Here is a 27,067-nt window from a genome sequence, read left to right as displayed (position 1 = left end):
GGAGCTCAGAGCACCAAGGTGGAACTCAGCGTGGGCTGTCAGCTGTTTTGCCCTAAAGACACCCAGCTTAATGTGTGCTAAAGGCTTCAAATGTCTCAACAGGGACGTGAGTTCTAACTTTCTTTTTGCTGCTCTTGCTCTCCTAGGAATCAAGGCTCTCTGCTGTGATGGAGATGTTCTCGTTGAATTCCCTTAAAGGTAAGGACTGAGATAATTTCCAGCTATTGTTTTTCATTTGTGCAGAAATTTAAATGCTTTGGCAAGTGCCCTCAGGAAAACTCATTTAGAAGGACCAGTGCTGTCCTTTATTGCAAGGAAGTGGGAGGTTTGTCCCACGGCCAGACCTCCTTCTCAACACACTAGGGACCAAAAGGAAGCAGTACGATGCAGTACAAGGCGATGTATGTAACATACAGCACAGAGTGTGATATTGGCCACGCTCTTTCCATTCTCAAGGAGAGCCCCAAACTTTCAGCTTGCTTTGCATGCAGCTTCTGAGAGCAGTGGTTGCAGCCCCTGTGTCTGAATTGTCCCTTGCTTGGTGTGGCACCCGAGTGCTGTGCTCGGGGTGCACCCAGGGAGCGTCAGGGACCCCAGAATTCAGAAAGGGGAAGGCCCTGCTGTGTCACCCAATAACTGACAGTGTAGGCTCTGAGGAGTAAAGCTGAACAGGGCTCCCCTCTAAGGAAGGGCTTTTTTGCCTCCTGTATTTCATCCTACATGTGACTGCATCCTTTTGTACCAGCTCAGTAGGTGCTTTCTCCTTGGTGTTGGCATGCTCCAAGTATTTCTCAGTGCTCATGTTCTTTCTCTCCTGTCATTGCGTTGCCAACCTCTTCGTGGTGATCTCCTAAGGAATCCCTCCAGTCAACACAGGTGTTCTGTTCACTTCATTCCTTTTCAATTTCTGTGACTTGGCCTTAAAATAAGGAGCACAGAATGGATGGAAGTACTCCAGCACGGCCAATCCAGTGCTGGATCACTGCCTCCCATCCCTGAGGTTTGAGGAACTTTCCCTGTGAGAGCTAGTGGTTTGTCACAGCCAAACTGCCACTGTGCTGCCACTGTAATGCCTGTGCTCCAGGAGAGGAAGGCTTTAGAGGAGGTGTGGTAATGAGCTCCTGCTCAGCACTGCAGCCCTGCAGAGGTTTGCCTGGAGAGGAGGAATCACCACAGCTCATGGCAGCCAGCCTGACCAGGCCAAGCCCAGAGGAAGGCTTTCAGTGGCTGTGTATGTGCTGTTTGACAGCCACCTCTACAAAATAAAGCTGTTGGGATGGAGTTAACGCAGTCTGTGACTTCTGGAATTTTGTAATGAATTGAGTCTTGGCTATTTTTTTTTTCTGTGCTCATAAGATAATTGTATTACTTGAGTGACAAACCACTAGCCCTCGTCATGTCTGACTCCACGTGCCAGCATGCTGCCTCCCAGCACCCTCTCCCTCGTTTCTCTTTCCCTCTGTGTGTTTCCATGATTTCCCTCAGACACAGGCCTTATTTATCTATTTTCTGCTGCTTGTTTTGGTTTTAATCACTGTGGTTTAATCTCCAGCCATAGGTTCCTTCCCGTAGGGTTCTTGGGGTTTTTTTTTGTTTTGTTTTGTTTTCTGGTGCTGCTTCAGGATCTGTCCTTTAGCTTTTTGGTTGGTTGATTTGCTTTAGGAAGAACAGCTGTACACTGACAAATCACTGCATGTGTATCAGAAAAGGCAGATTTGGTCGTAAAAGGCAAAGGTGTCATAAGACTTTTTTTCAGATATCCAAATGGGCCCTTCCAAACATTTTCCTACACAGGATCCTGTTTGATGGCTCTCTGCTTTTTGAAGCTCTTCCTGTGGGATAGGGTAGTGTGGTTAGGGTAGTATGATTAGGTTGAGGTCAGACCTGATGATCTTGAAGGTCTTTTCCAACTTGAGCCATTCTTATGATTCCAATACGGGCTCTGTACAGCTCTGTCAACTCTCATTAGTCCTTTTATGGCTTATTGGAATGTATGGTCAACAGAATGGATAATGAGAAATAATATTGTATTAATGATATTTTACAGATGGTATAAATAGAAAGATTATCACAATGGAAAGAGACAATTAAAATAAAGGGAAATGCTCCCGTGAGTCCAAGGTTTGCAGTAGGAAAGTCAAAAGGAGCAATCTTCAGAAACAGATCCTTCCCCAGTGGTGGTCAGCCCTTAAATGGGGTCTGGGGGTCTAAATGATGTCTCCACCCCTTCTGGTCACACAGGTGCATTGCCTTCACCTGTGCTCCTGTGGCTGACTCAGTGCTCACCTCAGGTTATCAGTCAGTGATGTGGGGAGCAGACCGTGATTCAACAGTTCCCATACATGGGGATTCCTCACTTCCAATTTTAAAAAGAGATTTTTCCTCTTGATGTTTAAACAGCCATTCGTGTGACATTTTGCCTCACACACAACGTATTCACCTCTAATAATGTGTCTGCTGTCCAGGACCACGCGGTGTAACAGTAGTTGCAGATGTGCACTGCAGCCAGGAATGATGCAATTTATACACGATTTTAAATAGAAATCATTTGGACGTTTTCAAACTGAAATTTCCCTGTAGTGTTTGGATTTCAGCCAGCACTGCTGCGCTGAGTGCTCTCTGCCCAAGGCACCGTGTGGAGCCTGAGAGCAGGAAGGGGATGGCACTGCAGCCCGGAGCTGTGACTGACCTGAGGTGTGATGGTGGCACAGGGCTGTAGGGGTTGGAAGGGACATCTCCAGATCCCCCAGTCCAACTCCAGACTCCACCACCCCTCTGGGCTCTGTGCCAGGGCTCTGTCACCCTCAAAGGCAACAAGTTGTTGTTCTGCTGCCCTGTGTCCTGGCACTGGGCAGCACCCAACAGAGCCCCCTGCCCCCGCCCTTCACATCTCCATCAGCACTGCTCAGATCCCCTCAGCCTCCCCTCCTGCAGCTGCACAGCCCCGGGGCTCTCAGTCTGTCCCCCTCCGGAGCTGCTCCAGGCCCCCACCACCTCTGCCCCCTCCGCAGGGCTCCCTCCAGCAGTCCCCACGTGCCTGGAGCCGGGCAGCCCCACACTGGGCGCAGGTCCACCAGGACCCACAGCTCCTTCCGTGCAGAGCTCCTCTCCAGCAGCTCAGCCCACTCAGTACTGATGCTGAGGTTGTTCCTCCCCTCCCAGCTGCTTCACCAGCGGCTGTGCTGCCCGCAGCCTTCGGTTCTGGCCCTGAGTTCACATGGACCGCGGTGCAGGTGGGCATGGGCAGTGAAGGAAGGCAGTGAGGAACCCACGGTGCTGCTCCGGCTGTGGGGCAGCCCCTGTTGTGCCTTTATACCGACGATCAGAAAGGGCCCTTTGCTGTCAGTGTGTGAGGAGAGCAGGGGAACCTTTCCGGGCTGTGTGACAGCACTCTGTTTTGGGGCTATTTCTCAAAATGAAGCCCAGAAAAGCTCCTGAGCCCTCGGTGCTGCTGCACGGGGTGCCGGTGCCGGTGCCGGTGCCGGTGCGGTGGGCACACGGGGAGGAGCGGCGGGTTTTGGCAGGGGGCTGCTGGAGATCTGCGGGTGAAAATGTCTTTATTCGAGTCCGGGGCGAACCATCGGCACCACGTGGCGGTCGGAGGCAGCAGCGCAGCCCCTCGGCAGCCGCTATTTTTTCCCCCTTTATTCCCTTTTTTTTTTCTCCCCGTTTTCCTCTTTTTCTCCTTTCCCTCCGTTTCTCGGTCCTCCACGCCGAGTCCTCCTCGCTCGTTCTCCGCCGGGGGGGCGCTGTATCCGGAAGGCGGCGCTCTATCCCCCCTCCTCCCAGCGCTACCGCCGCATGCTGCCGGCACCGGGCGGCCTCAAGATGGCGGCGCTGGGACTGCTGCTGCAGGCGGCGGCCGCCTGCGGCTCGGCCGGACCGCTGCGCCTCGGCCGCTGCTACCGCGGGGCACGGGGACTGTGCACCCGCCTAGCGGAGTCCGACGGCCTGGAGGAGGCCCGGCAGGAGGACGAGGAGGAGCAGCCGCCTCCTCCGGGCGCTGAGAAGCGGAGCAGCGCCATGGTGAAGGGTGAGGAGAGGCGGCCGGGGGGAGCCGCAGCCGGCCCCGAACGCAGCGGAAGGGAGGAGCGAGTCCGCTGCCCGGGGCCTGGGGGGGGGATTGGAGGCGGCGTGCGCGCTCCCGCGGCCCTCCTGTGCACGAGCCCGCCCGGGCCAGGCCGCGGCCGTTGCGGGGACGGAGCCCCCGGGATGCGCGGAGCGGGAGAGCAGGCGGGGGGCGGCGGCGCAGGTACCGGCGGGCGGCGGGGCCTTCGTGCGGCCCTTTGTTGGGCCGGGCCGAGCGCCTCAAGGTCGCGCGGAGGGGCCGGGCCGGGGCAGCCCCGCGGGGAGGGCAGAGCCGTGCGGTGCCGGGGCCGCTCGCGGACGGCATTGGCGGGAGGCTGCGCGCCCCGGGCTGCGGTCCTCCCCCGTGCCCGTCTGGTTGGTTATGCGTTAAACCTTTTTCACTTCTCTTTTTTAATGATTATTTTTTCCTTCGTGTTCTGGACTTTTTTCTCTCCACCCATCCCTGCGTTTATTTTCAGGTTTTTTTTTCTGGTGTTTGTGTAGTGCTGTGTGCAGCCGGGAGTTGGGCTCGGTGGTTCTTGTGGATCCCTTCCAGTGTGTGATGCTTTCCTGTGCAGCCTGCACTGGGGAACCTGCGTTAGTGGGGGGGGTGGGGTTGGATTGGGGCACCTCCACAGAGATCCTTCCTACCCCCGTGGCTCTGAGATTCTGTGATTTTGAGTTCTTTGGGTTCAGAGTTCCACTTTTAGAAGCTTTGTAGAGCTTTACCTTGGAGGTTTTGTCAGTTCCAGTAGTTTTAGTTAAAAGCCATCTCTCCGTGTCCTGTTGCTGTCAGTCCAAGTAAGAAGGCACCCTCCCTCCTGTTTGTAAGTACCAAAAGGCTGCAGGGAGGGCTCCCTGGTCCGAACGCCCCCAGCCCTCAGCCATGTCCCATAGCAGAGGTGCTCCGTCCCATGAGCATCTGTGTGGCCCTCTTCCATCAGACATCAGATTGTGTCAGATAAGTGGACAGAACTTCCCGGAGGGTCTTGCTGTGGGTCTGCCCTACCTGCACAGCTTGAACTCGCAGGGACTTTAAGAGAGTAAGAGCTATGCCAGCAACAAGTAGATACTTTGTTAGCCCACCGCACTTGACTGCTCTTCTTCACAGCCATGGATACCATGGCCTATATGGAAAAATAAACTGCAATCTGAGGGCAGCTTTAAAACTGGCAGAGTTTTATTGGACTAACATCCAATGCTCCACTTCATTGGGCTGAGCAGCGGGATTTTGAAGCAGGGTCTGTGCTGAGGACAGCTCCTCTGCCTGCTCAGCCAGCCTTGCTGCTCCCACTGAGATGCACGTGGCCTTGACCCTGCTGTTTGCCCTGCCAAGGAATCCTTCCCTGCACCTAGTTCCGTTTGCCATCCCAGTGTCACAGAAGAATTGCAGTCTGCCTGAGCCTCGGGGGGGCATGTGGCCTTCCCCCCTGCAGAGCTGGGTGCTGTGGCTGAGTTCAGAGTGCCAGAGACCAGAGGCTGCCCATCAGTCCTGCAGTTCCCCTCTGGTTATTGTGTGTTTAGCCATTCTTGTTGTTCAGGTGAGACTGCATTTGTTCCCTATTGCCATGTACTTGGAAGGAGCCTTGCCTGCAGTGGCTACAAGAAAAGCTAACACTGTTGTGGTGTGCTCTGAGCAAAGTGCCAGATGAAACTCTCCATCTCTCCCAGGGAAGACGTGTCTGGGCTGCTTCCTTGTGAGGTGCTATCACGGAGCTGCAGAGCATTCTCCCCGTGGACTGTTGGTGTATTGGGAGCATTCTTTGCTGACATGAATGCACTGGAGCAGGGCCATGTCCTGATGGGTGCTGTTTAACAGCTTTCCTTGCTGCTTGTTCATTGCTTCTTCAGGGAAGAGAATTTGGGGGGAGGTAAAAACTGCTGAAATTGATTTAATGCTCCTCTGTCTTCCCCAGGGATGGTAGGGCATTTTATTTGTGCTCTTGCTGTACCTGGTGGTGTCTCTGTGTGTCAGCTCTGTTGAGGTTAACGGAAGGCTCAACCACTGCCCACTGGAGTTGTTTGCTTTTTTCTCCTTTCAGTGTTACTTGGAATGGTCATTGATTTCCACAATCGAGTTAAGCTTCAGTGCTCTCTGACTTAGAGGAACAGAAATTAGTTAATTGGCTTCTTTCAATAAGCCCGTGCTGATTTGTCTGTTATCCAAGGCAGGCTTTTCGTATTCATTGCCTTGGAGCTGAGGTTGTAGACATCAGGTATGCTTCTAGCTTGGAGCTGGCGTGACGATCAGCTCTGCTTCCTTCTGGGAGTATTAGGCTGCTCTCCTTTTAACTGCTTCTGCCCAAATATCTGTTCTCAGCAGTCAGAGGATTCATGTGCTCTTTAGATGAAGGTGCCAAGAAATCCAATCTGTCAGGGGAGGAAACATCCTGCAAATCCAGTGCTGCAGTTTGGGAATTGTTTCTTTAAAAGCTCTGAGTGAGGCACAGCTTCATGCAAAGAAAGGTCCTTTCAGCTTCTGATCTCAGGATAAGAACGGGCCGAGGGCAATCCATCAAGCCTCTGAGCTGCTGCTGCACCAGCAGATGGTACTGCTGAATATGGCTTTGTCAGTTGGGGAGAAGACATTGTGTCTCAGTTGGCGATTCAGAGTCGGATCTGCAAGCCAGAAATGGGCTTTGTTGGTTAGAGATCCTTGCTGAGAAGTCACCTCGGGATCTGAGGGATCGGTTCGGTCCTGAAGTAAACGTTTGGGTTTTTTTCTGACATACATCTTGCCTCCATCTGTTCCGTATCACAGATCTCCTCAGGGTATCGTTCTTGAGAGGGGAAGCAACGAGAGGCCAAATAACACAGGCTGCTGCTGGAGGTTAATATTTATTTCTCGCTTATTAAATGAATTTAAGAGCGCATCTGGGAACTGTGCCACTTCTCCCCCCTCTGTGTGTTCCAGTGATGGAAATCAGAACCGACACGAGGAGGGCTGCGGTTTTGGTCGCTCTTCCTCTTTTCCTCAGCAGGTGACAGTGTGGGAGCAGCAGTGCTGGCTGTGAAGGCACACTTCCCCACGTGGGGCTTGCTTTGTGAGCAGGGAGGTGCCTCATCCCAGACAGATAGTTTCATTAGGAACTCTGCTCGTTCACGTGTGCTGCGTCCAGGTGTGTGAGAAGCAGCAGCCTCAGGGCTCTCCTGTTCCTCTGTACAGCAGTGATGCTGTGGCTGACTGTCACCCCCATCCAAGAGCAGTGGGAGAGCGTTGAGAGCTGCGTGGTGTTGTGTGGGTGAGGAGAGCAGGTGGCAGTGCTGCTGTGTTCATTTAACGCTGTCCTCTGATAGCAGGCTGAAATATCACCAACCTGAGCCAGCACGGGGTCCCTGTGTGTGCCAAGGAGTCCGAGTCCCTGCAGTGTCTGCTCCTCCTGGCTTCTGGAAACGATTTCTCTGCGATTCAGCTGGCTCTTGTGTGCTTTGGAGGAGGAACTTTCAAACCTGACAGCACTAACGTTTCTTTTTGTGACCCCTGGATCAGCACATTCTGTTGTTGCTGGGGAGGGTGATGTGATGAGCACTGTGTTTTTGTTCTGCCCGAGCACCGGTGTGGCACAGCTGACCTTTGCTACACTCTGCATGCTGCCTGCATTGCTCTGCTTCCCAGTGAGTGCTCGTGCTGCACAGATCCCTGCAGTATTCTTGCACTGTGCAGCTGCTCTGAGGATGACAGAGCTGTTCAGTACTTGCTGGAAGCAGTCCCTATCTCTTTGTTACAGTGGCTGCAGGCACTGTTGTCAGGAGGACGTGCTGGCAGCTCTGAGAGGCACGGGTGAGTGGTTCCTCCTCCCCAGGTTGGGTGCTCTGCCCGCAGTTCTGGGCTCTAGCAGCAGGGATGGTTGTGTAGGGCTGACTTCTCACTCACTGCTGTAACTCAAATACCTCTAGAGAACTGGAAGCTGCCGGAAAGGCAGTTCCTGCACCTCGAGTTGGTCTGCAGGATGCCAGCTGATGGAGCACTTACTGCTGAAGTTGGCTCTGTGTGCTGGCTCTCGCTGTGTTTCTGCTGCCAGTCCCCCTCTCCTGTTCCCTGACACTGCCATTGGGGCTCTGCAGGTCCGTGCAGTGCACAGCTTTACTTCTGAACCCAGCAAAAACTGTGTGCTCTGTTTTTCTGGTTGAGCTTTGTCAGATCACGGCTGCGGTGTAACCATCGCCGCATGGAGCTGAACCCGGTCTCACCAGCCCTGCTACCCTCAGCAGCGTGGTACACATTTCCAGCCTCCAAGTGAGAGCTTCAGGCAGGAAGGACTCGAGCTGAAGCATGAAGTCCCAGAGTGTTATTTTCCATTTGTGATGTCAGGATCTAACCCCTTGTGGTTGAGACCCCGGGTTTAACCCTGAGGTGATGCGTGTGCTCGAGGAGGCAGATGCAAATATCAGAGTCTGTTCCAGTTACTGCTCAGTTGGCTTTGGGTATCAAAGGATGACACAGAGCCTCTTCTGCCTTCGTAGTGAGGAAGCAGCACTGGCTCCTTGCATTAAGCTGGGCTTTGAATTCTGTGCGGGGATATTTGCATTCAGGTTCATCTGGGTGTATTTAGTCTGTTGCTTTCTCTGTTGGCACTGTGCTTTCAGGGGATGGAGAACAATCCCATAGCAGTTTGGAGTTGCTTTAACATCTCTGAACTGTGGAGTTAAGTCTCTGTCAGGGCTGCAGAGAGTAGTAGTAGGGGAGGGAGAAAAAACCTCTGCATTTGAGGAAAAGTATCGGAGATAAAAATATTGTTGGGTATTCTGGATGTGCAGTGTTGTCTCGTGCTCAGCACTCAGGAGGCTTTGCCCTGATGCCACCATTTTGCTGAGGCCTGGAGATGTTGGAGGTGAACTGCTTCCTACCTGTGCCTGCTTGTTGATCTGTAACCTTCGTTACAACACGTCTTTGAGCAGGACTGCACAAGAACTGTGAGACGCTGAGATCTTCTGTTGTTTTCTGTTTTTCCCTCCAGATTCCAGAGACCTGTTAAAGGAATTTCCACAGCCTAAAAACTTGCTCAACAGCGTGATTGGACGGGCCCTGGGCATTTCCCATGCGAGGGACAAGCTGGTGTACATCCATACCAATGGGCCTAGAAAAAAGGTAATTCTGTAGTGCTGGGGGTGGCAGGTGTGGTGCCTGGGAGGGAAAGTGAGCCAGGAACACTGCTGCACCTGGAAGCAACCCTTTAATAGAGAACATTATGTCCCTGTTTTAATTCCACAGAAAAGTTGGAGCCTTTCAGACAGGTTTTCTCCCTTCCTGTTCTTCATTTTCGCATGCTTTAACAGTACATAGATGTGACTCCTGTCCCTCTCCTTTTGAACCTGGAAGGGTGGATTCTTTTCTTGCTCTGTCTTTTCTGAGCAGGAAGGGACACAGTCTGCCCTCAGGTGTGTGGGGCTGCATACCCCACTGCCTTAGAAACAGAAAGCAAAGGGCTGTCTCTTAGACCTTAGCAGGGCTAGATTTTGTTGTTTCTATATTCTCACAGAATAAATGCCCAAAAAAGCCTAAAATGTTTAATTGCAATCACAAAAAGGGAATTTGTTTGAAATGGAGGAGGACTATCAGTACTACGTAAGGACAAGGTGAAATCCAGGCCTTGTTGCTAAATGAACGAGAGGAATTCCAGGCAAACATTTCCCAAAGAGTTCGAGCCCTCCTTGGATCCAGGAGTCAAATCCCACCGTGTGCTGGGGTTCATGCAGGTGTCCTGAGCTGGTGGGCACTCAGAGCTGAAGGGGTCCCCTCCTCCTGTCTCCATCCTCAGCCCTCTCACTGCAGCTCAGGGAGCCCTTTCCAGCTGAGGTTGAACTGTAACATCCATTCCAGGACTTCATGGATTAACGTTTTCCAATAACATTTTGGCTTAAAATGTCCCAGGTGCTTTTCGTGACCTCATCCTTTCTGAGCATCTCTGTTTTAGGCAGTGCATCCAAACGGGTACCTCACAGTTGCTTTATTATTTGAGGATGTGTTGCCTGCTCTCCCTCAAGCAGTAGTGCATTTTTCTATCTTATGTTGTGAAATGCCATAGCCAGTGCATAATCAGATCAAATTCTTGTTAGCACTTACGTAGGTCGATGCTGACTGTAACTTCAGATTGCTTGAGAAAAAATAAATCCGCAAAAGAAAGGAAGGGGAAACAAGCAATAAACTGCTCTAGAAGGAAATGAGGGTTAGGGAGTAAATTAACAAAGCAGAAAAAAGTGTAGGGACAGCAGGACAGGTGAGGCAAGCCTTGGTTGGAAAAGGACAAGACTTTTTATTGTGCGTGCTGATACGTTGGCCTCCGTGAGACAGCTCTTCTCTCAGCAGGTCTGCCTTTTCATGCAGGGCCCCTGGGAAAAGTATGCAGCAATTTCCTAGGGACAGATGAGATTCAGATGGCAGGCAGGCAGCCAGATGGAGGCTGTTGAGGAGTCACAGCCTTTCCCCTAGCCTTATAGGTGGGGTTTTCCCAGCAGGCCTGAACACCACCTTTCATCTTTGCTGCAGCAACAGGAGATAATTCCTTAGGCATTCCTCTTTGAGCCTTGGAGAAACTCAGCTACAGTGTCTGCAGGGCTGGGAGTGGGATGAGTTCTGGATTTGGAATGGCTTTTCCAAAAGGGCAGAGCTCAGCTCTTGGTGTTTTTTGCCTCTGTGAGTTTTGCAGCTGCTTTGAACCAGCTGTGCTGGTGGAAGGGGAGCTGTTGCTTCTCTTAATAGCTCATGTTGGGCAGGATAAAGTGAAGGCTGGGTTCTCGTTTGCCTGATGTGTGTGGTACCTGCCTGTGTGACTGGTGCACTGTGCTGCTAATTGGTTATGGTGAGGTAACGAGGAAGATTTGTTTGACATTGCAACTGGAAAAGTGTTGAGATGGTGTGTGCTGCTTCTCAGGCATGGCCCAGCTGCTTATCACACATCAGAGTGGTCACTCTGAAACTAAATTGCTCTGCTAACAAGCTCCTGATGTTTGATTCCTCTTTGCTGACACTGCAGTCTGTGAAGCTTGGCTCATTTGTTTGGGATTTCATTTGTAGTTCCCTTCTTTACCTTAAGTTCAGAGGTGTTTGAAGTAACTGCTGCTGGTGAAGGAGAGCCATTGCCCTGTCTCACTTTACTGGCTATCTTTGCTTTTCAGAAAGTCACTTTGCACATAAAGTGGCCTAAGAACGTGGAGGTAGAAGGCTATGGGACCAAGAAGATTGATGCTGAGAGACAGGCAGCAGCTGCTGCGTGCCAGCTCTTCAAGGTGAGCTTTTGTTCTTCCTCTGTAGCTTGGTGAAACAAGGCTTCGAGTGTGCAGGCCTTGCCTGTTCTGCTGGTACCCCTTCTTCACTTAAACCAGAGTGTGGCAATTGTGTGTTCTGCTGTACTGTTTTTTTGAAGTTACACTGCTGTGCCTGTTACATGTGGCTGGCAGTGGTCAGCGCGTGTGCAGCCAGCATCAAACAGGGACAGGAAGGCTGTGAAGGTCACCTTGTAAGATTTGCTGTTGTTACACAGCAGCTGGCTGAGAATAAGATGCAGTTCTGTGCCCAGCTCTGCCGTGAATTCTGTCTGTAACCCCAGGCAGGTGAGTTTGCTTTTGGAGTTTCCCTTTCATCTGTGGAGTAGGAACAGTGCTGCCCACTGAGGAGCCTGGAGGAGATGCTGCAGGTGCTCTGACAATAGCAGAACTTCTTAATTTGCTTGTAGATCAAGAAAGCTACGTTTAGAAGTGACTACTTGGTTTTCAAGCTAAGCCTTCAGAAGTTAAGGATTGCAGCCTTGAAGCTAGCAGTTTCTTCAGCTGCTTTCTTTAATCCTATGATTAGCAGAACTCGTTGTGCTGGCTGGCTGTACCTGAAGCATGGCTGGTGCTCATTCAGTTAATGTTCACTGGACACACGTTTCTGTTTTATCCTCACTCCTCAGCATCCAGGGGAAGCATTGTTTCTGGCTTTCCAATGTGGCACTGTTAATTGGGGCAGAGAGCATCTAACTGCGACTTTGAGTAGAGCAGCAAAGTGAACTCTTGCTGTCCCAAGCACTCCTACAGGGCAGGATAATACAACCTTTTCTAATATGGGACTTCTGAGAGAGCTCAGGGTGTAATTAATCTATTGCAGGTCTTATTTTTGGTAAGACCTTGCCAGAAAGATGTGTTTTGTGCTCTACACGGTGCTGAATAGAGTTAAAGCCTTGTAAAGCACTATAGATCCTGGCCTGGCCTTTCTAAGGAGGTACAGAACTCCAAGCAGCTGTGCTTTGGGAAGGGAAGGCTGGTGTACAAATTCCCTTCCTTCAAGTGCTGTCTGAAGGAGAGCTTTGAGTTCCTGGACGTGCTATTTCTGCGTAACCTAAAGGAGCCGCTCCTTCCTTTCTGTCCTTCACCACGTGTGTCTGAGTTCCCTGCACTTACCCATTTCTGCCTCCTCGCTGCCTCTGTCTAACTTTGGTTTCTCTCCTGTAGGGCTGGGGTTTGCTGGGGCCCAGGAACGAGCTGTTTGACGCTGCCAAGTACCGGCTCCTGGCCGACCAGCTCGGCTGCCCCGACGAGAGGTGGTGCTCCGAGGGCAAGTGGCGCTCCAAGTCCGGCCCTTCCCTCGCCGACCTGTCGACCTGCTGGAGGCGGATGGAGCCCGACGACCCCATCCAGCCCATGGAGCAGGGCCGGATGCCCAAAGCCATGAGGAGAGAAGAGCTGGAGGAAGGGGAGCTGGAGGAAGGGGAGCTGGAGGAGGGAGAGCTGGAAGAAGAAGCAATCGATGTTTCCGATTATTTACCCATGGCACATCAGGATGCTCGAACCCCGGGCAGAGATGCAAGGTGAGTCTGTCCTGATAGCTGCTCGTGCAGGGCAGTAAGGAGGAGAGATTTTTTCCTTTGTCGCTGAGGCACCCCATAGCTCCTCAGAACTCAGCTGCAGCTTCCCACGTTGCTGGTGTGAGCTGTAGGTGGACCCAGCACTGCCTGTTGAGCCGTTTTGTATGGGAGAAGTAGTGGGGCAGCCTGGTCTTGTACCTGGCTGTTTTCACACTGCTCAAGCACTGTCTTTGAAGTCTCATCCTTTGGGTAGAGCATTCTGGGCTGAAAGATTTCTGTTTCCAGAAGTAGTGCAGGTAGGAGTCCTTTTCTGATCCCCTAAATGCTGAGTGCGATATGAAGTCTGCTCCTTTTCATTGCTGTGCTTGCTTGACTTTATGAGCACAAGTCTGACCTTTTTCTCCTGTTGACTACTTGAAATCAGTAGGGACCTGGTGCTGGTGGTTGTTTTTAGGGATGCTGTTTGGATACGGAAATAACCCTGTGTTGTTTGGTTTGGTTTTTGTTTGTTTTAATCAGTTAAGAGCTGTCTGTGCTGCCTGGTTTGTAATACTACTGTAAAGTTCTAGTTGCTTTATAGTAGGTAACGCTGCTGCTCGGGGCAATCATTCTGTAATTGACAGATTGCAGCAGTAAGAGCAGCCTGACTGATGGGCGACTGAGGTCACCTTTACTCAGTTTCAGTCCTCAGTAGCAGACCTGAAGTGAGATGGGTCTGAGGATAGAGTGGATATCTGTGTATCAAACTGTTCCCTTCCATCTAGCCGAGGAGGGAGTTCCATTGAAATGACAGATGACAACACTGCCATCCGTGCTCTGACACAGTTCCCGCTTCCCAAAAATCTCCTGGCCCAAGTGATTCAGATTGCAACCTCTTCCTCCACAGTCAAGGTAAGGTGCTGTTTGTTCCCTGCCCTGGGACCTGCAGTGAGGAAGCTCAGAGGCTTCAGTTGGAATCTCTTCGGGTGCTGCTTTGAGCAGCTGGGAACTGGGGAGAGAAGGGAGGTTAACTGTGCCAGCAGAAATCAGCCTGAGGAGAGGAAGTCTTAGTGGTGGGAGTTAAGGAAATGTCTTAGAAGAAGCACCAGGAATACGGTTACTTGAGGTCCAGGCAGTAGAGGAGCTGTTGTTTGAATAAAGGAGGCTGTTCTCCAAGGTAAGTTGTCATTTCCCCTAATGTCTGCAACAAATACACGTTTGTGTTACTCAGAAATGTGTCACTTCTGCCCTAGTGGAATCTTTCCACACTTCCATTCTTGCCATGTCCTCTGGCTCTGCTCCTTGGTGTGTGTCACCCATCCCTTTTCCAGACCCTGTGTGCTCAGCAGACACCAGCTGTGCTCCACGCCCTGTGCTCTCAGTGGCGTTCCCCTCCACAGGGAGCAGCTGTCTCCTTTCACTTCTGCCTCTGCTTTATGGGTTCGGGGTGGAATTGAGTGCAGTAAACGCTCTGCTTAGAAATGTTGGGGTGTATTTTCAAGTCTGCCTGTGCAGGACTCTTACCCACCTCTCCCAACGTTCAGGAGTACATGCAGTTCCGTACAGTCGGTACCAAGACCAAGATCTGCAAGCTCACGCTCCGCTGGCCCTGTCCCATGACGTTTGCAGCCAAGGGCCGGCGCAAGGTGGAGGCAGAAAACAAAGCAGCAGCACTGGCCTGCCAGAAGCTTAAGGTAAGCACACACAGCTCCCACATCCCACCTGTCACGCGTAGGTGGATGCACCTGACTCACCAGGTCTGAACCTAATGTGATGGCACGTGGAACTTTCTCATCTCTGATTTCAGAATTGATCTCAGTTGCTGTTGTACCCTTCTGCTATCGATGCTGTGATGACCCCTTGTGCTTGTTTTGAGCCCTCAACAAAGTGATGTCTAGGATTACTCTTGAAGTGGTGTTCCCTTGGACACCTTGGTGATTGCCTTCCTGTTCTCATAGACGAGCTCTTTTGGCTGCATGGCTGTGTCAGGTTTCTCTGCAGACTCTACAACCATCAGAGGCAGTCCAGGAAAACAGAGTGGGACTTAGTCCTGAGTAGCAAGGGAGTTAACGACCCCGTGCCAGGAGGGTTTTGTCACGTGCCAATGTGGCTGTGGTTTCTTTGACAGCTCTTACTGAGGCCTCCTTGTGAGCACTGTGCTGAGGGAATGAAGCCTTTCGCTTCCGTGTGTCTGTTTCTGTGACAGGAATGCATTTCTTGCCATGGCAAAAGCAGGAAGCGAAGGGCTGGGCTGTGAGGTGGGGAGTTAGGCCATCAATACCTGCAGGACCTGCCTCTGCCAGCGTGCTTTGTGCAGCAGTGTTGTCTCATGTTCTTTGCTTCTGTCCTTTGCAGAGCCTTGGATTAGTGGACAAGAACAACAACCCACTCAGCCATGCTATGTATAATATGACTTCCCTGCGAGAGCTTGGTGAGAACCAGAGGAAGCCCTGCCACATCAAAGTCCCTGAAGCAACCCTGCGCAAAATTGAGAACTATCTGAACCATGTAAGGCCGCTTGGGTGTCTCAGAACCACCTCTGGTTCATCACCCTCATCTTTAGAAATTGTACCCTGGCTGGGAACTTCACGTCAGAGTGTTGGGGGACTTCATGGCTCAGTGTTTTACCACAAAACTGATCCATCTTTGTTGACCCTTTGGGAAAGGAGACCCTTTATGTGCAGTGGGTCTTCTCTGGATGCATTTGTTATGAACAGATTTTACTTCCCTTAAAACTGGTTGTGCCTCGTTCCTCTGTGAGGGCCTGGTGCTGGGAAATTTGAACCTCTCCTTTGGCAGTGTCTCTCCCAGCATATGTAATTCAGTGATGGATGCAGACCCCCCCCAGCACCTGCCCCTGCTCAGCCAGGAGATCCCTGTCCCTGGCGTGAGGCTGACACCCGTGGGAGCTGAAGCAGTGTTCCCTGGGGACAGGACGGGGTTCCTTGGGAGCATTCATTGTCAAAGCAGGAGTTAGAGCTGAGGTTAGATGAGGATGAGGGTACCACAGGTAGAAATGTCTGCAGCTCACTGAAGTCACTGGAAATAGTGCCCGTGTTTGGAAGATGACAAGTAGTCACTGTGCTGCACAGGTGCACTCTTGGAGCTGAGCATTGTAGATCTCTGGAGACATTTACAGTATTTTGCAGACACTGTGAAGTAAAGGAAGCAGTAGTGAGCATCCTAGGAAGTGAGACTGCCTGAGGCAGCAGCTGTTTCTCAGTGAGCTGTTCTAAGGGCCAGAGAAGTTAGAAAAGCAGTGGCATCTTGGAGGTGCTTGGTCTGCCTCCGTATATGTGTGGCTGTGTCACAGTGCGTGGGAGGCTTGCTGTGTGACTCTGAAGAAGCCTGAATCCAAAACTACTGATCTGCAGCTGGATTTTAATCCTCTAAACACCTGGGCCAATGGTTTGGTTTGTGTTCCTCTCGATTCCTGACCCACTGTTGCTCCTTTTCACTTTTCCTGTGGGATACTGGGCTTATATATATTTAACTTAACCAGAACTGAATATTTCTGACCAAAGTAAACACTTAAGTTTTGTGCAGGTTACATGTCTGGACCTTGTGAAGGTGAGGAGAGTGGTGGTACAACGTGACAGTATCAGAAGTTTGGCTTCTGGGGTGGTTGCATCGCTTGCATACGGTGTAGCACTTATTGGAGAGCATGAGGTACTGCCCTGTGCCTGTCAGTTCCCATATCGATGCTGGTATTTCTGTCAGGACAGATCCTGAGCTTCAGAAGATAAGCAGGGTGCAGGGAGCTGCTCAAGTTGCATTCTGAGTTGAGGTTATGTACAGTGAGAATTAGGAGGCTGAGTTACCTGCAGTCTGCAGAGACTTGAATACAGCTTTTTGGTCACTGCAAAACCCGTGGGACTAAGTCCATCTGGGGCACTTCTTTCTTTTTTCCTTCTGAAGCTTGTTACCAAACTTCCCTCACAACTTCCTCTGTCTCTCCCAGTACCCAGTGGACATCAGGGAATCCAGGCCCCGGATTGCTGATGACATGATGAACCTGAGCAAGGAGTCCGGTGCCATAAGCGATGCCATCACAGGGAAGACGTACATCCCCATGCTGGAAGCGGAGGAAGTGCGCCTCAGTCAGAACCTCCTGGCCCTCTGGAAAAGGAGAGGATCCTCATGGCAGGAGAGTCACCCGCTGCCCGTGGACCCTCACAAGGACACCATCCTTTCAGCCATTGAGCAGAACCCCGTGGTCGTAATAGCAGGAGACACAGGCTGTGGGAAAACCACGAGGATCCCTCAGCTCCTGCTGGAGCACTACATCCTGGAGGGGCGCGGGGCGCGCTGCAACGTGGTGATCACTCAGCCCAGGAGGATCAGCGCCATCTCGGTGGCCCAGCGCGTGGCACAAGAGCTGGGTCCCAACATGAGGAAGAACGTGGGCTACCAGGTGCGACTGGAGAGCAAGCCCCCTGCCCGGGGGGGAGCCCTGCTCTTCTGTACCGTGGGCATCCTGCTGCGGAAGCTGCAGGGAAACCCCAGTCTGGAGGGCGTCAGCCACGTCGTGGTCGATGAGGTCCACGAACGCGACGTCAACACGGATTTCCTGCTCATCCTGCTCAAAGGCATCCAGAAGCTCAACCCCGACCTGCGCCTGGTCTTGATGAGCGCCACGGGAGACAATCAGCGTTTCTCACATTACTTTGGGGATTGCCCTGTGGTCAAGGTGCCGGGTTTCATGTACCCAGTGAAGGAGTACTATCTCGAGGAGATCCTGGCCAAGCTGGGTAGGCACCGGCACCGGCACTATGAGATAAAGGTGGGTGTGCAGCGTGGTGCTTAAGCTGTTCCCCTCGGACACGGGGCCGGCTTCTGCCGTATCAGCATGGGGAGAGTTTGGGCCTGGAACTGCTCCCTCTTTCCTGTTGGTCGTTAGCAGTGTTTGCTTGGCTTTCATTCCAGGCCAACACTCAGGAGCTAAATTTGGCTTAGCAGTATCCCTTGTGTTTTAACCAAGTTACGGGTGGAGACAACTTCATATTTGGGTTTAAGTTGCTTACGTTTGGTAAGACCTTGCAAAAAAGACCTTGCTTAAGTACACTTCAGCATGAAGTAAATTGATATGTAAGTAAGCTAACAGCTCAGTGTGCTTGTGTATATGCGTCATGCATGTCCAGAGCAGGGTTAAGATGGATGTGCCTTGGAGCATTCTCGTTGCCCAAGCACTCGTTGTCTTGCATGACTCGATTCCTTCGTGGCTGCTTTTTGCAGTTAGTCTTCCTGTTTCACACTGTTCTTCTGGAAAGTGCCTCCAGATGTGTACTGTGGGTAATCTTCACTGGCAGGTCGTGGAATCACAGTGGTTGAGGTTGGAAGGCCTGCAGCTCATGTGGGCCAGCCCCCCTGCTCAGAGCACAGTCAGGCTGCTCAGGAGGAGGTTTTGAATATCTCCAAGGATAGGGACTTTGCAGCCTCTCCAGTGTTCGATCTCTCCCTGAGTAGAGGTGTTTTTTCCTGTGCTTAAATAGAATTTTCTGCATTTTACTTGTGCCTCTTGCCTCTTGCCCTGTCACTGGGCACAGCCAAGAAGAGCCTGGCTCTCTCTTGTTTGTTCCTTCCCATTGGATAATCGCACAGGTTAAGCTGCCTCTTCTCCAGGCTGTCTTTCCTCCCAGGAGTTGTGCTCCAGGCCCTTCATCATCTTCACAGCCCTTCCCTGAACTCGCTCTGGCAGCTCCATGGGAGAGCCCAGACCTGGATGAGCTCACCAGAGTTGGGTGGAGGGGCAGGATCACCTCCCTCAACCTGCTGGCAGTGCTTGGTGCAGCTTGGGAAGCTGGAGCTCTTTGCTGCAAGGAGCACGTTGCTGGCTTGGTGCTCAGTTTGGTGGCCATCAAGACTCCAAGCAGGTTTCCAGCTGGCCAGCCCTCAGCCTGTCCTCACGGGGAGCTTTCCCCAGAGGCTGGAGCCTTTGCCTTTTTTCTTTCTGAACCACCCAAGGTTTCTGTCAGCCTGTGGAAGTTCCTCTCTGTGTCTCAGCAACCATCTGCTGGATCAGCCACATCTGGCTTTGTATTGTCAGCAAATTTGCTGAGGGTGCTGCTTATTCCTCTGCATGTGTCCTCCTAGAATCACAGAGGAACCTAAATTAGAAGAGCCCACACTGATGGCTCAGTCCAAATGTTGTTTCCACGCTGGGCAACCTAAGAGTAGAGCCTGTATATCTGAGAGTGTTGTCTGAATGCTTCTTGAACACCCAACAAACCTGGGGCTGTGAGCACTTCCCTGGGCAGCCTGTTCCAGTGCCTGACCACCTTCCCAGTGAATTTTTTCCTGATATCCATCCTGAATTTTGCTTGACGTGGTTCTGAGCCATTCCCTTGCATCCTGCCACCAAAGGATCAGCACCTCCTTCTCCCCATCATGAGGAAGCTGCAGGCAGCAGTGAGGTCAGGCCTCAATCTCTAAGTTGAGCAAACAAAGTACCTTCAGCTGTTCCTCATGAACTGTGCCCTCTAAGCCTTGCACTCTGTTGCCTTGCTTTGCACACATTCTGGTATTTTTATATCCTTTATATTGTGGATCCCAAAGCACTGCACACAGTACTTGAGTAGAGGCCACAGCAGCACCGAGTACAACATGGCTGTCACTTCTTTCCTCCAGTGAGCTGAACTTGCTTGGCCCTTTGGGCAGCTCGGGCACGTTGTTGACTCCTGTTGAGCTTACTATTAACCAGAACCCCTAGATCCCTTCTGGGGGGCTGTGCTCCAGCCACTTGTCCCCAGCCTCTGCATACATCCATCGTTACACCATCCCTGTTGCAGAATTTGTCACTTGCTCTTAGTGTGTGTCTGGCTGTATGCTGGACATTTTGTCCAGATCGATGCTGTGAGAATATCAAAAGCTTTGCCAAAATCCCCACACTATGTACCTGCCTGGAGGGTGAAAAGAAGGCAGTGGAACCTTGTCATAAATGGGTATCAAGCCAGTAAGGCACGACTCACCCACTGTGGACCTGTGCTGGTCTTGACTGATGGTGTCTTACAAGTATTTTTTCAGTATCTCCTAGAAAAATCTTCAGAAGTTTACTAGGTGCTAATCAATTACCAGGATCATCTTTCTTGCCCTTCTTGAAGATCAGAATAACGTGAGCAAGCTTCCAGTGGACCAGAACTGGGCAGATTCCTAAGGCTGTTAGCAGAGAACTGAGTGAGGTCTTTCAGTACCCTGGGATGAATCCCATTGGAACCCATAGACCTGTGTGCATTCAGTTGCAGCAGTAAATGAAGTCAGCTGAGAGCTCATCACTCCCAGGTTGTGGTGCTCCAAGCCATGCTTGGTGTTAAAGGCAGAGGTGAAGAAGCCATTCAGTGCTTTATTTTCATCCCTGTTTGGAGATGGCCAACTTCATCAAGTAATGGAGCAGTGTTTTCTTTGGTCTCCCTTTTGCTGTTAGTGTACTTAAAAACCAACCAAACAAAAAGTTCAGCACCTGTTTTTATTATCCATCACAACGTGCCAGCTTCAGTTCTGAGCTTTAGACATGTGAGTTTCTCCCTGTGATGGCAGAGGACATCTCTCTATTCCTCCTTTGTAGCCTGACCTTACTTCCAAGCCCACATGCTTTGCTCTTCTGCCTGAGTTCTGGGAGATCCCCATTCAGCTGGGCTGCCTGCTTGGCTTCCAACATGTTGGGTTTACCTGTTCCTACACTCTTAAAAGATGGCTCTTCAGATGTTCCCACTGATGGTAGACCCCGTACCCAGTACTGAGTAGCTCCTCTGCAGTCTGCTGTGTAGGATCCAGGGTCGTAGCTCTGCTGTCAGTCTTTCCCATACCACCAAACATTTTTCAACTCAACCATTGCACGATGGCTGTGCCTGAGGCAGCCACCCCTCCACCCATGAAACCCATCTCTGTTTACAAACAGCCAAACTAGGAGGGCACTCTTCCTAGCTCCCTTAGTACCTGTATCAAAACATGACCTGGCTGTGCTTACTGTTTTATCTAGCAATCAGATGATGAATGTGTCCTTGATCTTGATCTGATCACCGACCTTGTACTCCAGATTGATGCCCATGGAGAACCAGGTAGGTTCTGCTTTCCCCCCTTTACTTTTTCTGGGGGGGGAAGGGAAAGTGGTGTTCACAGAGCCCAGACCCTTCACAGAGAAAATACTGCACTGAGTTCTGCGAGGCCACCTTGAATTCCTGCTGAAGTAAGAGGTGTCGAGCAGTGTGATGCCACTTCATTCCGAGTCCTCGTGCCTCAGCCACAGGAAGCGAATAGTGCTCTGAGCAGTTACTCAGACTTCATTTCTGGAGTCCAAAAGGGATCTGGGCTGGATGCTGGTTCCTGCACTGGTGTGTCTCACTCACAGTGTCCTGAGATACAGCAGTTCTGGGCTGAAGTGCTGAACTTGTCTGCACTGTTTGGTGGACTCCTGTACTGGAGGACCACTGCCACTAAGTGCCTCTCCCGGGAGGTGATGGTTTTGTGGGGAAGACAATGTTCTGAGATGACTTCTAAGAGCTTTCAGTGTTTCAGAGCTGATAGAAGGCACTCACTGCTAGAATGCAGCTAGCCTTGTTTCTTTTTGGTTTTAAACTCTGCCCTAACGAGCTTGCAGAAGTGGATGCAGCATAGCAGGTATGTGTTGAGGCCAGGGACGTTTCCCTGGGAGGACTTCCCGTAACGCTGTATGTGTCATTTGTTCAGAAGGGTGATGCAGGTTTCCTGGGGATCAGCTCGCAGCCCTGGGCCCTGCTTTGCTTTGAGTTTCTTGTACTGAAGGATGGCAGAAGCAGTTTCTGTGTCTAACTGGGAAAGAATGCTTGGATTCCTGTGCCATGTGCTCCTGCTCTGTTTCAGGTGGGATCCTCTGCTTCCTGCCCGGGTGGCAGGAAATCAAAGGGGTGCAGCAGCGCCTGCTGGAGATGCTGGGCTCTCAGAACAGCCGGTACCTCGTCTTACCAGGTGAGATGGGCTGTCCTTCTCCCCAGCAGTCAGGAGGAGGGGCCAGCTGCTTTGTGTGGTTGCTGGAAATTTCCCTACATCACTGATTTGTAGCATGGAAAATAGGATGTAAAAATGTTAGGGGCCCTGTCAGTAAGTATTTCTGATGAAGTTAAAGGGGGCGTTGAAGAACTGCACTGGGGAAGGGGATGGGACACAGTGACGTTCTGCTGGGGCTGTTCACCTCTGTGGGATGGGATGTGACCAGAGATGATGTGTGATTTGTGTTTGTTTTCCCCTGGGGTCTGGCTGGCAGGAAACTGCTGTCAGCGTCAGCAGTACAAGCAGTGTCCCACCCTGTTCCCCACCCCTGCAGGTGGGAGGTGACTGTACCAGGACAGCTGCAGCTCTCAGCTCACCTTATCCTTGTGCAGCAAAGCAGCTCAGCAGGACAGGGCTGACTCTGTTTTTCTCTGCCAGTGCACTCCAACATCCCCATGATGGACCAACAGAACATCTTCCAGCGGCCTCCACCTGGTGTCAGGAAGATCGTCCTGGCCACCAACATCGCAGAGACCTCCATCACCATCAACGACATCGTCCACGTGGTGGACAGTGGCACGCACAAGGAGGAGCGCTACGATCTGAAGACCAAGGTACTGATGTCTTCCTTTCTCTGCTGAGCACGTCTGGGACGTGGGGGAGCACGTGGATGTCTCAGAGCAATGTCTGAGAAGGCATTGCAGGGACAGTGGGGCCACTTCCCTCTGGCCTTGGGGCACTGCAGTGCTTGGGCTGTGTTTCTGGTGGTGGTGGGCTCTACGAAGTCCCTTTGAGCATGCTTTCCTAAGAGCCTGAAGGTGGCTGTGCTGCTGTTGCTCCTGGCAGAAGGGATCCTGGCTGTGTCCTGCTGCCCCTCCCTGTGTGAGAGCACGGTGCAGTGCCAGGCCGTGCTGATGGTTCACACCTTGCAACAGATCTGGTTGCTTCTGGCAGCTCCCAGCAGGGCTGTGTGGGGAGCCCCTGGTGAGCACTGAGCTTTGGAGACCAGGCAGGTGTCCAGCAGGTGGCATCCCGATGCCATCTGTGTGCTGAGTGCCTCAGGCCTCTGCACTGCTGTTCACTGGAGACAGGCAGCGCAAGGATGCGGGAGGATGGCAAAGCTTCTCCTGCCCTTCAGCACATGGTCATGGGGAGTTCCCAAGGTTTACAGACCAGGTGGAAGGCTCTGTTTGTGATGGACTGCCAGCTGCAGGAGCATTCCTGCCTGCTCCTCCTTCTTGCAGGTGTCCTGCCTGGAAACAGTGTGGGTGTCCAAATCGAACGTCGTGCAGCGACGGGGCCGCGCTGGCCGCTGCCAGTCAGGATTTGCCTATCACCTCTTCCCTCGCAGCCGTCTGGACAAGATGCCAACCTACCAGGTTCCTGAGATCCTGCGCACCCCACTGGAGAACCTGGTGGTTCAAGCCAAGATCCACATGCCAGAGAAAACAGTAAGCACCGTGTGTGCCCGCGGGACTGATCTGACTGAAGCAGGATGCAGTGCCCCCGGGGCCTGTTCCAGGGAGGGGGTTTTACCACAAACACAAGCTGGAAAAATCCAAGATGATGGCTCTAGTTCTTGCTTCCCTAAATGCACTGCTATCTAGATGAGACCAGGAAATACAGAGATTAGACCTAGACTTTGTGCATAAGTGGAGAGGACTGCACTCACGTTCCTGCAGGGAAGCCAGGAGGGGAACTTGTGGCTCTGGGGCAGAGCAGTGGGCTCATGGAGGCTCTCCCACGTGCTGGTTTGGGAAACATGCCTTTTATTTTTTCCTGTGTGCATTGCAGGCAGTTGAATTTCTGTCCAAGGCTCTGGACAGCCCTGACATCAAAGCTGTGGATGAAGCAGTGATCTTACTGCAGGAAATTGGTGAGCTAATGCGGCCTGGTGTGGGTGTGATGGGAACGTGTTTGCTGTCTGAATGTGGGAAGTGAGAGTTGGCACAGGATCCCGTGGGACAGACTGGGCAGGATTGTCCCTGGGTAGGGATGGTGGTTGACAGGGACTCCTCATACTGCACACATTGTAGTGCTGGTTCATTTCCTGTGCTGCTTTGCTTCAACAGCAGGGAGATCTTTATTTAAAGTTGGTGGGCTGTTGGCACTGCCCTGAGCTGTGGTGCCCACCCCTGGAGGTGCCCGAGGCTGTGATGGGCCCTTGGGCAGCCAGAGCTGGGGGGGATCCCACGATGCTCCCCTCCAGTGGGGGTTGGGGCTCCTTTGGGGCCCTTTCCAACCCCAACCATTCTGGGATTCCATGACCCCTGCGCTGTGAGATTCTCCTGGCAGATCCCAAGAGCAGCTGGCTGCCCCCTGGCCCCTGCCTGGAGCTGCTGCTTACACCCTCGTGGTTGGCTCTGTTGCAGGGGTGCTGGACCAACGAGAAGCCCTCACCACTTTGGGCAAACGCCTTGCCCAGATCTCCACAGACCCTCGGCTGGCAAAGGCCATCGTCCTGGCCTCCATCTACCGCTGCCTCCACCCTCTGCTCGTCATCGTTTCCTGCCTCACCCGGGACCCCTTCAGCAGCAGCCTGCAAAACCGTGCGGAGGTGGACAAGGTGAGGAGACGTCCTGGAGGAGGGTGGGAAAGGGGGCAGGAGCTGTGGGCTGACGTTGTGTCCCTCTTGCCAGGCCAAGGCTGTTCTGAGCCGGGAGAGTGGGAGCGATCACCTCGCGTTTGTCAGAGCTGTGGCAGGATGGGAGGAGGTGCTGAGACGCAGAGACAGCCGTGCCAGGGATAACTACCTGCAGGACTACTACCTGTATGGCCCCAGCCTTCGCTTCATCAACGGTGAGCGACACAGGGCTGCTGCTCCTCCTGTCCCCTGAAGAGGCTGAAGCACTGCTCCTGTTTAATACCTCAGTGCTGTGCTCAGTTCTGTACTGCCAGAAAGGCGTGTGGGCTCAGGAGTGTGTCCAGAGAGGGGCAGCGGAGCTGTGGGGAGCAGCTGAGGGAGTGGGATGGGTCAGGAGAGGCTCAGGGGGAGACCTCATTGCTTCCTACACTCCTTGGAGTGAGGTGGGGTCGGCCTTCGCTCCCAGGAGCGACGGTATGAGAGGTGACAGCCTCAGGTTGCACCAGGGGAGGTTCAGATTGGATATTAGGAACAATTCCTATTCCCAAAGAGCAGTCGGGTGCTGGCAGAGGTTCCCAGGGGATGGGGGTTCACTGTGTTCAGAACTGTGGAGATGTGGTACTTGGGGACGTGGTCAGTGGGTATGATGGGGGGTGGGCTTGGGGATCTCAGAGGTTGTTTCCAGCCTGAATGATTGTATGAAAAGCACTGTGCAGTAACGGGATAGACTTGCAGGTGAATCTTGGCTTTGGAATTCAGGAGTGCAGAGGCAGCCCTGGCTGCAGGAGGCCACAGGCAGGGAAGGTCTGTCCTGGTGCTGAGGCTGAGCCTCCCAGTCAGGATGGAGCTGGAGCTGCCCTGCTGGGGTTGTTTTGTTGCTGGTGGGAGAAGGGCGAGAGGGGAGTGATTCAGTGGAGCCATCTGTCCCCACAGGCCTTGTCAAGCAGTTCTCAGAGAACCTCTACGAAGCCTTCCTGGTGTCCTCCCCATCTGACTGCACCATGCCCTCGTCCGTATGTAACCAGTACAGCGAAGAGGAGGAGCTGGTCAAGGGAGTCCTCATGGCCGGGCTCTACCCCAACCTCATCCAGGTACTGCCTCCCCGTTGCGTGGTCGCTGTGAGGAGCGGGCTGTGTTGATCTGTGCTCGGTTCTCCTGTGTTAGCTGGGAGCCATCTGGGTGGGGTCATCCTCCAGGAGCCAGCCGTGGGGGGGCTGCTTTTGGGCGCTGCCTCACGTGGTGCTCTCCTTCCAGGTGAGACAAGGCAAAGTGACCCGCCAAGGGAAGTTCAAGCCCAACAGCTACGCGTACCGGACGAAGGCCGGCACCGTTCTGCTTCACAAGTCCACCATCAACAGGTGAGCACCCCACGTGTGTCACTGAGACCCAAAAGCTGCGCCTCGGGCCCCCGCTGCCGCGGCTCTGCGGCTCACGGGGCTCCCCCGTGCAGGGAGGCCTCCAAGCTGTACAGCCGCTGGCTGACGTACTTCATGGCCGTCAAGTCCAACGGAGGGGTGTTCGTGCGGGACTCCTCCCAGGTCCACCCCCTGGCTGTGCTGCTCATGACCGACACAGACATCCACGTGCGAGGTGAGTGCAGCCCCGGGCGGCGAGGAGCTGGGCAGGGCCTCAACCACAGCAGCTCCCAACCCCTCTTCTCACCCCTTCTCTCCTCCCCCTCCCAAGACGACGGCTGGCGAGCGACCGTGTCCCTGACGGACAGCGACCTCCTGGTGCTGGAGGGGGACTCGTACACCATCCGTCTGCTGCGCGACTTCCGCGTCTCGCTCTCCAAGATGGTGGAGACGTGCCTGTGCTACGAGATGGCGGCCATCCCCGGCGACCTGCACCACCAGCACAGCCAGCTGCTCGACATCCTGGTGGATCTGCTCAAAGGCCCCCCCGGCAGCTTCGGCGCTTGAGGCGGAGCCGCAGGATTTGTGTGGGGACTTGTAATTTGTATAAAGATGTTCACAAATGTTTATTTAAATAAAAGTTCTATTTATCCCTTGTGAAGTCATCTCTCTCCATCCTAGAAGATTAATGTTGTCTGATCTCCTGCTGTCGGCTCCGTGCATGGGCACCGCGAGGAGGAGCAGCGCAGCACCGCCCGCCGAGGACTGGAACCGCACCACGAGGACACGGCTGTGCCACCCTCCCCATCCCCACGGGGCCGGGATGGAGCAGCACTGGGGCACAGCTCCTCCAGCTCCAGAGGACGGACACAGCTCCACGCTCCGTGCTGGGAGCCCCGGGGACACCGCTCCGCGTGGGACCGGCGGTGCGGCGGCGGCGTGCGAGACGTGGACTCGTCGCTGCCCATGCGCTGGGACTTCTTGTGTCTTGAGTTGTTCCTCTGACATTTTTTTTTGTATGACTTCTCGTCCTCCCCACGCCGAGGAGGACGGGTCGCCGTCGTCGTGCACCACGGGACGCCGCGGAGTGGCAGCGTGGGCACGGAGCCTTCGTTCTCTGCGAGCGGGGACCGCATCGTGCAGCACGAGGACTGCGAGCATCCCTGCTCCCCCGCCCCACCTCACAGGGCTGTTGTGAGGCTGCTGGGGCACGGGGCTTTGTTTTTATCCCCCATTTCTTACTCTTCGTAGCTGCGCCCCGGCAGCGTGGGGCCTTCTGTTCTGCACTCCATTCCATTTCCTCGTGGGCTCTCAGGAGCGGAGCTGCGGACTGACGG

The 27,067-nt window shown here is 53.1% G+C and overlaps 1 protein-coding gene across 4 annotated transcripts; it reads left to right on the top strand.

The window, feature by feature from the left end:
- On the top strand, positions 1-26,391 carry DHX30 (DExH-box helicase 30). 4 transcript variants are annotated; one of them, XM_065744868.1, is made up of 19 exons: positions 1-198; positions 9,027-9,157; positions 11,185-11,295; positions 12,499-12,854; positions 13,616-13,742; positions 14,375-14,524; positions 15,186-15,338; positions 16,792-17,613; positions 20,806-20,884; positions 21,666-21,763; positions 22,223-22,405; positions 23,036-23,242; positions 23,586-23,667; positions 24,164-24,357; positions 24,431-24,590; positions 25,309-25,466; positions 25,630-25,733; positions 25,826-25,965; positions 26,062-26,391. In XM_065744868.1, exons 1-19 carry the CDS (start codon positions 168-170, stop codon positions 26,295-26,297), a joined length of 3,522 nt encoding a protein of 1,173 aa, XP_065600940.1. In that variant the 5' UTR covers positions 1-167; the 3' UTR covers positions 26,298-26,391. The 4 variants fall into 4 exon arrangements, with proteins under 4 accessions (XP_065600940.1, XP_065600938.1, XP_065600937.1 ...); XM_065744866.1 differs by lacking the exon at positions 1-198 and adding an exon at positions 3,823-4,033; XM_065744865.1 differs by lacking the exon at positions 1-198 and adding an exon at positions 3,823-4,033 and having other exon boundaries at positions 21,666-21,770; positions 22,230-22,405.
- The last annotated feature ends 676 nt before the right edge of the window (positions 26,392-27,067 follow it).

This window comes from Cyrtonyx montezumae, unplaced genomic scaffold (genome assembly GCF_038088225.1).
Source record: "Cyrtonyx montezumae isolate F1298 unplaced genomic scaffold, pur_monq_1.0 scaffold_32, whole genome shotgun sequence".
Classification (NCBI taxonomy): Eukaryota; Metazoa; Chordata; class Aves; order Galliformes; family Odontophoridae; genus Cyrtonyx; species Cyrtonyx montezumae.
Note: the sequence above shows the minus strand (reverse complement) of the source record. Positions and strands in the feature narration are given on the sequence as shown.